Source organism: Drosophila biarmipes, chromosome 2R (assembly GCF_025231255.1).
Source record: "Drosophila biarmipes strain raj3 chromosome 2R, RU_DBia_V1.1, whole genome shotgun sequence".
Classification (NCBI taxonomy): domain Eukaryota; kingdom Metazoa; phylum Arthropoda; class Insecta; order Diptera; family Drosophilidae; genus Drosophila; species Drosophila biarmipes.
In genome coordinates this window covers 18,980,186-18,991,267 of record NC_066615.1, presented here as the reverse complement: position 1 = coordinate 18,991,267, position 11,082 = coordinate 18,980,186, and the positions used below count along the sequence as shown (strand labels likewise).

At 44.6% G+C, this 11,082-nt stretch overlaps 1 protein-coding gene across 1 annotated transcript in view; it reads right to left on the bottom strand.

Moving 5' to 3' along the window:
- Positions 1 to 1,739: 1,739 nt before the first annotated feature.
- Positions 1,740 to 11,082, bottom strand: part of LOC108022533 (Krueppel-like factor luna) — a 111,678-nt gene continuing 102,335 nt past the window's right edge. The window contains exons 3-5 of the mRNA XM_017091510.3: positions 9,714 to 10,983; positions 9,495 to 9,641; positions 1,740 to 3,230 (exon numbers count right to left, since the gene is read on the bottom strand). Of these exons, the coding sequence (XP_016946999.1) occupies positions 3,055 to 3,230; positions 9,495 to 9,641; positions 9,714 to 10,983 (1,593 nt within the window). The 3' untranslated portion in view covers positions 1,740 to 3,054. The remainder of the gene's footprint in view (positions 3,231 to 9,494; positions 9,642 to 9,713; positions 10,984 to 11,082) is intronic.

The following is an 11,082-nucleotide window of genomic DNA, read 5'->3' as shown; positions in this document are numbered from 1 at the left end:
TTTAGTCTACTCTTAAACTAAACGCTTATGATATTCCGCTCTTGAGCGAGGAAATCCTGGGAAATGGGTGGCGGGGGCAATGGGCGGGGGGAATGGGAAAATTGCTAAGCACATTTGCAAACGAAACTCTAAACGAAATTAAAATGTATTTACTCTAGTTTTAGTATACTTTATTTATTTTTATGTGTGCCTGCTGCCAAAAATGTTCCTGCCCTGCGACCTCTGACTTCCGGCCTCTGTGCTCTGCTCTGCCTTTGGATTTGCTCGTGATGCTCGGCTGTAAATCTGTAGAAAATGTTTATAGATTTTCCCCCGGCAACAGAGGCCAGAGCCTCGTACTTTGCCGGCTGGTTGACTTCGCCAAAGCTGACCCCGGGGAGCTGGAGCTGCCTTTGTAAAATGCTCAAGTGTAGACACTAAAATATATCCATAGTTTTTGGTTTAGTACTCTCTAGACTCACATTCAGCGTTACTTAAAATTCGTACTTCATTAACTTTAATTGGGGGATCGCGGCAATGCCCTCCCTCTTACGTATGCGTAGTTTTGCTGCCGAATCCGAATCTGAATCTAAGTCCGAGTCGAATCCGAGAGAATCGAAATGATCGAGTGGTACTTAACCTAAGCGCTCGGGGCTTACACACCATATACAATTTGGAGTACAGTATCTTATGCCTTCGGTTTCGAAATCGAAAATCCCATACATATATATATTTGTTTACTTTTTCTATTTTGCAATTGTTGCATAAACGCGGAACACCTCGTTGACCAGTCTTTCATTTTTGGTTTACCTTTTTACACAATTACATTTTTTTTTTCAATTTTCCCGTTTTAAAATACATTTTTTCGGTTGTAAAATACATATATATATATTCTGGCTTATCCGTATCTATAGTGACGCTCACTCTGCGCTCGTGACTATCCAGTATCTGATTTAGGATCTAAATATGCTTTACACTTTCGATTTTAGGTTTAAAGGTTTTCTATACAAAATATTTCATATATTCGGGTTTCTATTTTTTACGGTTTCGGTTTTCGGTTTTGGTTTTTTGTTTTTTCTCAAAAGTTAGACTAAACTGATTGAAGCATTTTTGACACATCGTATTGGATTTGGATTTTCACGTACTCATTAAGTATTGTTCAGTGCAATTTCGCTTGGAAGCCAAACGGGATTCTGAAACTGGAAGGGACCCCTGGGGGCCTTTTCGGGATTATCCGTTTGTGGCGCATTGATCTGATGATATATGGATACATACAATTTGATAACACTCAAATGACACAAAGCACAAGCAGCACACGTTCCTATTGATATCGACAACTCTCCTCCCATCCTACATTCTGTGAGAATAAAGCTAGAAAAAGGAGACAAACTGTATTTCGTGTTCGTATTTACATAAAAATGTATATATATCAAGAGTTTAACTAAATTATCCGCTCCTTTTTCGGGAGTACTCGCATTTTTTGGCAAAGTTTCCCTAGCTTAGCCCCATTTTTCCGCTTCTCATGCATGTTTGCTTTTGCAGTTGATTATTTGCTTGTCATTGGTTTTTCGTTTTTCATTTGTTTTTCTTTGCCTTAGCTATTTTGTTGTTGTTGTTCTCTGGATCACAGAATTTCTCATCACACAAACCATAATGATTGACCGAAACGCACATATTGCTCTCGATCAACGTTGTATACTTTGATGTCGTGTCTCATTTGCTGAGGGGTGCTGGTGGAAAATGATAAGTCCATCGAAACATTCGTTTTTCACATACTTTTTCTTTATTTAAAAATAATTAAAAATTAAACAAATCATTATAAACAAGAATGAGGAAATGATACACTACAAAATGAAAATCAGCACACAAAATATAAAAGATTTCGTAAAATAGGAGGATACCGAAAAAGTGGCTTAACTAAAGGGAATTGATTGATTTGATTCATTAAAATTAATGAGGCACATAAAGAAGAATTTGTATGTAAGTCAAATATAAATTTTGTTTCGTTTTCGATTGAGAATACAAATTTTGATTAAATTAGTTAAACATATCAAAATGTGTTCGTAATACTTTCCATCACTTAGGCAATGCATAAGAGAAATTTTTACCATTAAATAATTACGTATACTCATTAAAAAGCAATTCTGTAGCCATATCTAACGAAAGTGCCTTCTCGAAAAATGGCGAATATCAATTGAAGTTTAGTTTAGGCATTGATTAAATTTAATATTAATAGGGTTCGAATTTCGAGTGGTGCGGTGAAATGATATTCAGACCTAGGCAACATTTAAATTACATTTAAAATTAATTTAAGAAAATAAGCAGTTTTAACGTTTTGTGTTTTGTTTTGTTTAAAACATATTTTGCACTTTTACCTTTTCTTGTATTTGTAATTCTATTTGCTGATGCCGACATATGAAACTAATTATTTATATTAACTCTTTACATTTACAAATATTTTTTCTAGTTTTTAGGTTTTTGTTTTTTTGTTTGTTTTTTTCATTTTTACATTTTCATTTTGGCAGTGTTCACATTATGAAAACAAAAATATTATTTTTCAATTAAATTACTACGTTTTTTATTATTTTGTTGCTGCTTTACTAATTAAAGAAATCGCTTAGCTTTGGTAAATTGTACACAATTTTTGCTGTTTGTTCAGAACTTGCCGCTAAATGCTAGGTGTGATTGGGGAAATGCGATCAGGCTGCTTTAGCTTAAACTTACACTTACAAGGCATTGAAACAAATCGAATTTGCAATTGAAACGATAACGACGATAACCATACGATAACGAAAACGATAACGGCGACAATAATGGCAGCACAAATATCAATCAGAATCCGATAACTTGAATTTCCATCTTTGTGCTTGTGTTGTGATGTTTTCTTTGATTTTTTTTAACCTTTTCAATTTTATTTTTACACCCCTCTCTGCTCCACGAATTAAGTGGTTTTGATTAGCGTTACGCAAGTTTTTCATCGTTCCTTGATGGCACACAGTTTCCGCTGAACTCCTCCCTCTCCGTCCCTCCGCCTCTGGATTTTCCGGGGATCTCTTTTTGAACTTAGATTTCCCCTCACATATGGCGCTTCATGTGGAGCGCCAGGTGATCGGACCTCGAGAAGCAGCGATCGCAGTTGCGGCACTTGAAGGGCTTGGCACCCGTGTGCTTGCGGTAGTGGCGGGTCAGCTCGTCGCTCCTCGCAAACCGCCATTCGCAGCCGTCCCAGGAGCACTTGTACGGCTTCTCACCTGCAAAGGGAGGGGAAGGTGGAAAACTCTTATTAAATAAGTTGCATTTTAAATGGCTAGAGCTAGAATGCAGGCGAACAAATTTTGGGAAAAGGATTTATTATATATCTAAATTGAAAACTTTATTTTCCATTTCTTGGTAAGTATTGTAAATCTTAAAATCACAATATTGTGTGGTGCTCTAAAATTATAAATATAAATTTAGGTGCCTAAAAGTATGCAGTGAATCGTGCATAGTCGTCTTCTTGAAGGAACTAATTCATATATCTGAGCCCACAATTTTGTGTTGCATACTTTTAGGCAACGACGTTTCAAATATATGTCAAAATTATTTATAAAGCACATAAGCTAGGTTTTTTTGTTGATCCCTTCTATTATTACTAAAAATACTTATTACAGCAAGTCCCTAATTTCTCTCAGTGCCCCGAAGCTGCCGCAGTGGAAAGTGGCTGCAATTTCCCCGCTACTTCGCTGCTGCAGCACAAACAATAAAGCGCATAAATATGCGTGCTCTGGGAGGCAAGGGCCAGAGTTTGGGGAAACATTTTTTATTTAGCACGCGCCTGCCAAATGAAAAAACTTTTTCGACGCTGGCGCTCCGCGGAGGAGAAATATGCATAAAGTAAAACATGAGTAAACAGAGGGCGGGGTGGAAAAGCTGGGAAAAGGCCGGGGAGAACGGGTAAAACGCACAAACAGTCAGGAATTTAAGACAATTAAAAATGAAAAACTGTAAAATTAAAACCGAACCGAAACGGAGCAGAGCGAAACGAAACGAAATGATGCTAAAGTCGACGTCAACGGTGTGCCAAGCGCGGTCCTTTGCCAACATTTTTCATGCGTGCCAAAAGCCTCAAAGGATACAAGCGGAGTAGCGCCAAAAGCCAACCGGAGCAGGACCCGAGCCAGGACCAAAAACAGCGCCAGAATCCGAATCCGAATCAGGAACAGAAACCGAAACAGAAACAGAGCCATGGCGAAACCCAGCCAGCCGAAAGGAAAAGGAAATGCAGAAGTTGTAATTTCACACAAAGCAAAAAAAAGAAATAAAAGCGGAACCTAAAAATGCGAGGGCCAGAGCGAGAAAGACCCTGAATAGAGCGGGGTGTAAAGCCGGCCAGTGCCAGAACACACTGAAAAAATACGAAAAACCCGGCCCAAACCCCCGAAAAGGGAAAAAATGGGAAAATTATTTCAGTTTAAAAGACAAACAGCAGCCGAGGCAGGAAATTGCCGCCGCTGGAGCAGCAGGGGAAAAAACGAAGAAGGAAAATGGAGCGAGATAACCGGCAAGTAGACGACGACAGCCAAGAAAAATGCATAAAGCTGAGTGGAAAACTTTGTAACGCATACCACACACACACACACACTCATAGACTTGGCTTAAAACTTAATGCATGCGGAAATGTGTGATATTTCCGTGCTCAATTTCACATTATGCACTTGCGGCTTTCCACCCATTTTCCCCCGGTCCACCCCCTCCAGGCATTTTCCCCAGCCAACCCTTTTCCGTTGACCGGAGCTTGGACTTGCCGACTGTCTTAATTTCCATTTGTTTACACTTGGCCATAGCTCAAGTCGCATCTGCGTTGGTGAAAGTGTTGGTGAATTTGTTGGCATTGATTTACTGGGTTCTTTGTTGGTGGATAATTGGACGAATATGTCGCTTTAAGTTGTTACTATTTGTTGGTGAATTTCCATTTGTTCAAATACCCCGAGTCCGAGTTCTGTTGGTGAATTGTGGGTGAGCGCGTTGGTAAAAATGTTAAATGACTTAATTTTTTAACAAATTCCATAATGATTTTGTTGTTGAATGTGGTGAGTGTGTAGTTTTCTGTTGGTGAATATGTTGGTGAATATGTGATTTCATCAAATTACAATTGTGTTGGGTGATTTTGTTGCGGAAAATGTTGGAAAAGGTGAGTATTTTGTTGACTTTGCTGGTGAACTTATTGCGGAATGCTCGATTTGTTACCAAGTTCTTATGTCAGTGTGAGAGGGCGAGTGCCACTTGCACTTTGGCATGTTGTCAGAACTGTTTGGGAATCGAGGCATTGGCAATAAATAAACGAATGCACACTCGCACATATCGTTGTCTTTGGCACTTTGTAGGTCCCCCTGCCACTGGCTCTTTATCAGTTTTCCTCTGCTCCTGACTATCTCAGGCCCCATCTCTCGGGCCTTCCCTTGCAGACCTCTGGCTGTGTAAATCAGCGTCAAATGCACAAAGTGCAGGCCCAGAGATCTAGGATGCGACCCCCAAGAGTCTCGTATTGAAGTGCATTTAAACGGCAAAAGAGCTGGCAGCGGGCGGTCGGCAATCCGGGGGGAAAAGCAGCGATAAAGCACCCAAAATGGCCGTGTTATCTGGCCATTGAAGTGGCCCGGCAAAACGAAACGAAACCAAAAACGAAATTAAACCGAAACGGGCCAGCAACAAAATGTGCGAGTTGGGCCAATAGCTGACTAATTGGATACCCTTTTTCGGGGGTGCGAAATATAAAACCAGCTGGAAAGGCTACTATATGTAGGCGATATTAAAAGGGAAAAGCAGAAGTAATAATTAACTTTGGCCGAAAGTAATTCTTAATTGTTCAGTAAACACATCAAAACCAAAAGTAAATTCATACACCATTACATATCTGTTTAGATAGGTGTTACAAGCAATCGGCATACCCTCTCCCTGCCCTTCTTGGCGCACCCTGCGGACCTGGCCTGGCTATTACTCAGGACCTGTTCTGTATATTGGCCGTTACTGCGCCCGAAAGTAGGCAATGGCCGCGCATGTGGAACAAGATGGCTTTCGCGCTCGGTGGCAGCCCTTTAATTAGTTTTCATGGCAACTCATCTGCGCTGACACTGTTAGCCGCGTCGGAACTCGGCGGACCTGGCCAAAAAGCCAGCCAATCGGCAACTGGGTTAAGCGATTTTCGCCCCCTTTTATTTCCTCCAATCGCGCCGAGACGTCGCCATGTTAATTTATTGAGCCGAACGCAGTTAAAACTTAACCTCAGCCGTTTGTCCCCACATATATATCGATAGTTTCAGCTGCGATTCTGTGGCCGTGGCAGGCCATAAAGCCAGCACTTGTAAATTGTTTAAAGCCAATAAGGAGACGGAGGCGGGGGCGGATGCGGAGGACCGACTGCAACTGCAGTCGCTTAGCCAAAAAGGAGCGGCGAGCGAATGGAGCCAGATAATATTTTATAAATTTCACTTGGCGCTGGGTTTTAATTTCCAGCCGGCAATAGGAAAGAATGCTCCGCGGGGACATGCAAGGTGGGAGGGTGGAGACGTGGAAAAGCGGAAAAACGGAGGAATCCCTTTTTCCTCGGTGGCCCGCCTTTTTATGGAGCTGCTCGATGCCTTCTCGGCTTTTGCACTCAACACAATTTTTATGGTCTGTTTGCGTCTTTTCACTTGATTGCACTTGTAATCTTTTCTTAACGGCTTCGGCGTCTCGGCGTTTTTCTTGGTTTTCCCGGGTTTTCCCGGGCTTTCCCGGGTATTTTCCCAGCTTTTTGCCGACTCTCTCGCTGCATGCCACTTTGGCATTTTTATAGCCGCCTGCGTTTAACTAATTGAAATCGTTTGTGGCCAAAGTTTGCGAGGAGGAGCATTTTATTTCGCCGAATGTCGTTTTAATTGATATTCAATTGTGCCGATAAATATATATGTGCATCCGTGCTGACTATTTGCGAGTGTGTGGCCAGTGTGCTTGAATGGCTTTCTAATTAAATGGCGACGGGCACATGCAAATGGAAACGGTTGGAAAGCCACAGGAAGTGCGCTCGAAAACCCAAATCAAATTAATTTCACTGGCTGTTCCGCCCAAACTGCCATGGCAGTGTTCAAGGACACTGTTTGGCAACTAAATAATAGCTCGTCATCAATTATTCGCATGCGTCCGCTTTTCGCTCCTCAAATGCGACAGTATTTAAAGAATCCTCCATCTAGGCGCTCTAATGAAATTCTCCTCCGAGCGGGACCGGGCCGGGCTTCATTTGCCATGCAAAAAACGTAATTCATTAGGTTTTCTTTAATTTAAAAACCTCGCCTGGTCTCCATGGTATCATTAAAATAATTACGTTTTTTCCTTTTTGCGCCCCCAGCTCCTTTGATAACATTTTTCCTTTTTCCCCGGCCTGGGTTTTTCGCCCCGTGCTCGCTTTTTGGTGCCAAATCAAATGTTTCAATCTTATCGCCGGGTCAACACCTTGGCTTTTGATTTATTGGTCTCCACGGGCGCCTGCTATCTGCCCTGCACTCCTGCACTTCCCGGTAGTTGAACATGTGTAATTAATTAAAAAGTCCTCAGGTTCAAGGCAAACTACGGAAGTTTCCCTGGCGAAATTAACACTTAAAGCTGTTGGGCCAACAAAACAATGGGGCCAACAGGGCGGATGAGCGATTTTCTATGAAGTTGCCCTGGTTTGGCCAAGACAAACTCAAAATTATGGGCAAAAACTTTGACTGTTATGGATTTTTATTGAACCAAAAGCTTTTGGCTTTCTTGTGGCAAAGGCAAACAAGCCAGGTCCGGAATTCAATGTTAATTAAAATGTTTAGCCTCGCCGCCCGGGGCCAGAGTAAATTTATAAATTGAGCAATATCCTGCGGCTGTCACAGAAAGTTTTTGCTGTTGACATTTGCCACAAAGTGGAGGGTAGGACGCTACCGAACCTAAGCCTTGAGCTGCACATGAATCTTGCTTATGTGCTGATGATAGCCACGCCTTCGAGGGGCCATTTTGGCCAGAACAGAGCAACTTTGACCAACATTGGGCCACTGGACAAACAAACTCGAGTGAGAAATAACCCAGGCCCGAATTTCATTTGCCGACAAAACATGCTGGCCTTTCAAAGAACCAAATGGCACTTTGGGAAGGCCATGCCAACACTTGCATGCATAAGTAAACAAATCCACACATAATACCCATTCCTCATCCAGGGTATATTCGATGCGGCGCTAAATGGGGAACAATCGCCTCAGAAAGTCAGCCGTCTTCGGTATGAATTGCTTGGCAAAGGCATTGCAAAATCATTTGCCTGGCATTTGAGTGTGTGCCAAATGATTTGTTGGTTCCACCCCTTCGGTTGGCCAAGACAAAAACTGACAGGCCAAAACAAAGAACGGGGCTCTCCGTCTACCAAAATTCATAAAGCGGATCGAGAGCAAAGTCCTAGTTTTACACGTGGAAAAACTACTTGGTAGATCCAACGATTTTTACTAAATTTAAATATTTTGTGAAATGGGTGGGTTTTAGTGTGGTTATAATATTTTCTATCTTGATTTACAATAATCAATAATGGTATATGAAGACATCTAAGCTTATTGTTTTATTTTTTTGAATTGAATGTGAATATTTTCTTTGGTTTCCTTCATGTAATCCAAAATACTCTATAGAAGTCATGAAAATGAGGTAAAGCCCCTCAATCGTTCCTCTCTGTGTGGAAAATTTAACTGAATGCGCACAAATGTTGTTGGCCAACAACTGCAAACTGTGTTTTTTGCCCAGTTTTTGGCAGAACTTGAAATGGATTTTGGTTTTCTATTTTATGGGTTAAGTGTTCGCTGGCAAAGCTCTTGTAAGCCCGCACGCACACTACACGCCACACAACCGGCCCCATCCCACCCGCAAATCAATAGATTTGCTCTCTCGTGTTCGAATGTGGTTGTAATAAAATTACATTTCAACGCCGGCCATGTGTGTGTGACCAATATTTCATGTTTGAATTATGCGATTTTTATTGAAATTTCAAGCGTCGTCTGCTGTCAGGCGATGAGGTTGTTTTTGGTGCCCAATTGCCGGTGCCCCAAAAACCCCGGATGATCCTGTATCCTCCTCCTGCCTCCCCCCTACATCATCCAGCCCATTGCATGTTTTTCCCCTGGTTTTTCCCCTGGTTTTTCCCCGCTTTTCCCACCGCGACTGCGACTGCTGCAAGGCAGCGGAAAGTTGACTACGGTTTCTGGTTTCTGGATTCGGGACTCGGTACTCTGGACAAAGGACGGTGTCGGGCAAACAATGCAACATGTCACTCCTGCCTGTCCGAGGGAATTCTGCCGGGGACATTGTTGTCGCAGGCCCCTGATTTATTGGAGCGGCGGAGGTGGGGATCCAGGTGAGGCCTTACACCCCTCTCAAGGCACACGCTTTTAATTGCCGACTGCGGCAGTGGGAAATTCGAATCTGTCAGTCGCACACTCACATCTCCTCACCGCACTCAGTTCATTCATATTTGTGCCCAAAATCCCACTCACCTGTGTGCGTTCTTTGGTGGGCCTTCAGGTGTGAGCTCTTCGTGTAGACTTTTTTGCAGCCCAGGAATTGGCACTTGTGTATCCGTCTCTTGGCGTCGGGGCTGTGATCGCTGTGGTGTTGGCGGGGGTGATGTGATTTGGAGGAGCCTGGGGGGTAAGAAAAAACCGAATTCTGGGTTAAGGGCTGGCCAAACTGGGTCAAGTGTTGGCCAAACTCACCATTCGATGGCTTTTCGGCCCGCTGCGACAACACCTGTTGCTGCGGGGTCGCTGTGTTGCTGCTGGCGTTGCTGATGTTGCTGCTGGCGCTGGTGGTGTTGCTGCTGTTGCTGGTGCTGCTGTTGGCGGCCGCATTAAGCACGGCGGCCACATTGGCATTGCCGTTGTTCTGCATTTGGATGACGCGGGCCAGACTGATTCCAGCGGCTCCTGGCTTGCCGTTGGCCGTTGTCAGTCGGACGATGGTGCTGCGCGGAATGTTGCTGTGGGTCGGCTGGTCGCTGGTGCGACTGCTGCTGCTGTTGCTAATGCTGCTGTTGCTGCTACTGCTGCTGCTGCTGCTGCTGCTGCTGCTGCTGCTGGTGCTGCTCTTGGGCGAGTTGCTGCCCAGGGCCTGTGGCGATATGCTCAAATGCTGGACGGCCAACTGCTGTTGCTGCTGCTGCAGTTGCGTCATTGTGGGATTGCTCTGGCTGGTGAATCGCAGGATTGCTGTTGCAGGTGTGGAGTTGCTCGTCTGTGGGTGTGGATGTTGCTGCTGCTGTGCCTGTCGCTGCTGCTGCTGTTGCTGCTGCTGCTGCTGCTGTATCAGTGCCGCCAGATCGTTGGCCTCCAGCTGCTGGGCATAGTTGTGGGTGCGCAGGCTGGATTCTGGCGAGGAGGGCGGCGTCAGCGTGGGCAGCACAAAGTCCTGCACATGCCCCAGGTGCAATCTGGAGTTGCTTTTGGCCTGGACCACTCGCACCTTGATGCCCGGCGCCGAGCTGTTGCGGGAGCTGACGGTGATGGTGCTGCCACTGCCCAGGCTGCTCAGCGGACTGGCAATGATGTTGCTGCTGCTGCCGATGTTGCTGTTGGTGATGCTGTTGCTGCTGCTTATATGGCTATTGCTGTTGCTGGTGGGCGTCATGTTGCCCGCACTGCCGATGCTGGGATTGGGCGAGATGGCCGAGGGCGGGGCCGAGAGCAGCACGCCCATCTTGTCGTCACAGCCCACCTCGTCGTCCTCCTCGTCGATCCGCTCCTGCTTCACCAGCACCGAGCAGCTCAGCGCCTGGGAGCCATTGCTGTCCCACGAGATGCCCGAGCAGTTGGACGAGACCGAGGAGGTCGTCGAGATCGTGTCCAGGTGCTGCTCCTTGATCTTCAGCTCCTCGAGCAGGCGGGCGGGTGTGGAGAATATGTCCCAGGCGTTGTCCAGGTTGCTGTGTATCTTCTTCTTCTGCATCTTGGGCTCATCCTTCAGATAGCGCTCCAGTTCGTAGCAGGTCTGCAAAGAGGAGCAAAAGGGCGAAGGTTCATGAGAGACGGTCCATTAGGGCATTCGGGGGGTTAATGGAGGCCATAGCTTTGGCCCAATTCAATTTGG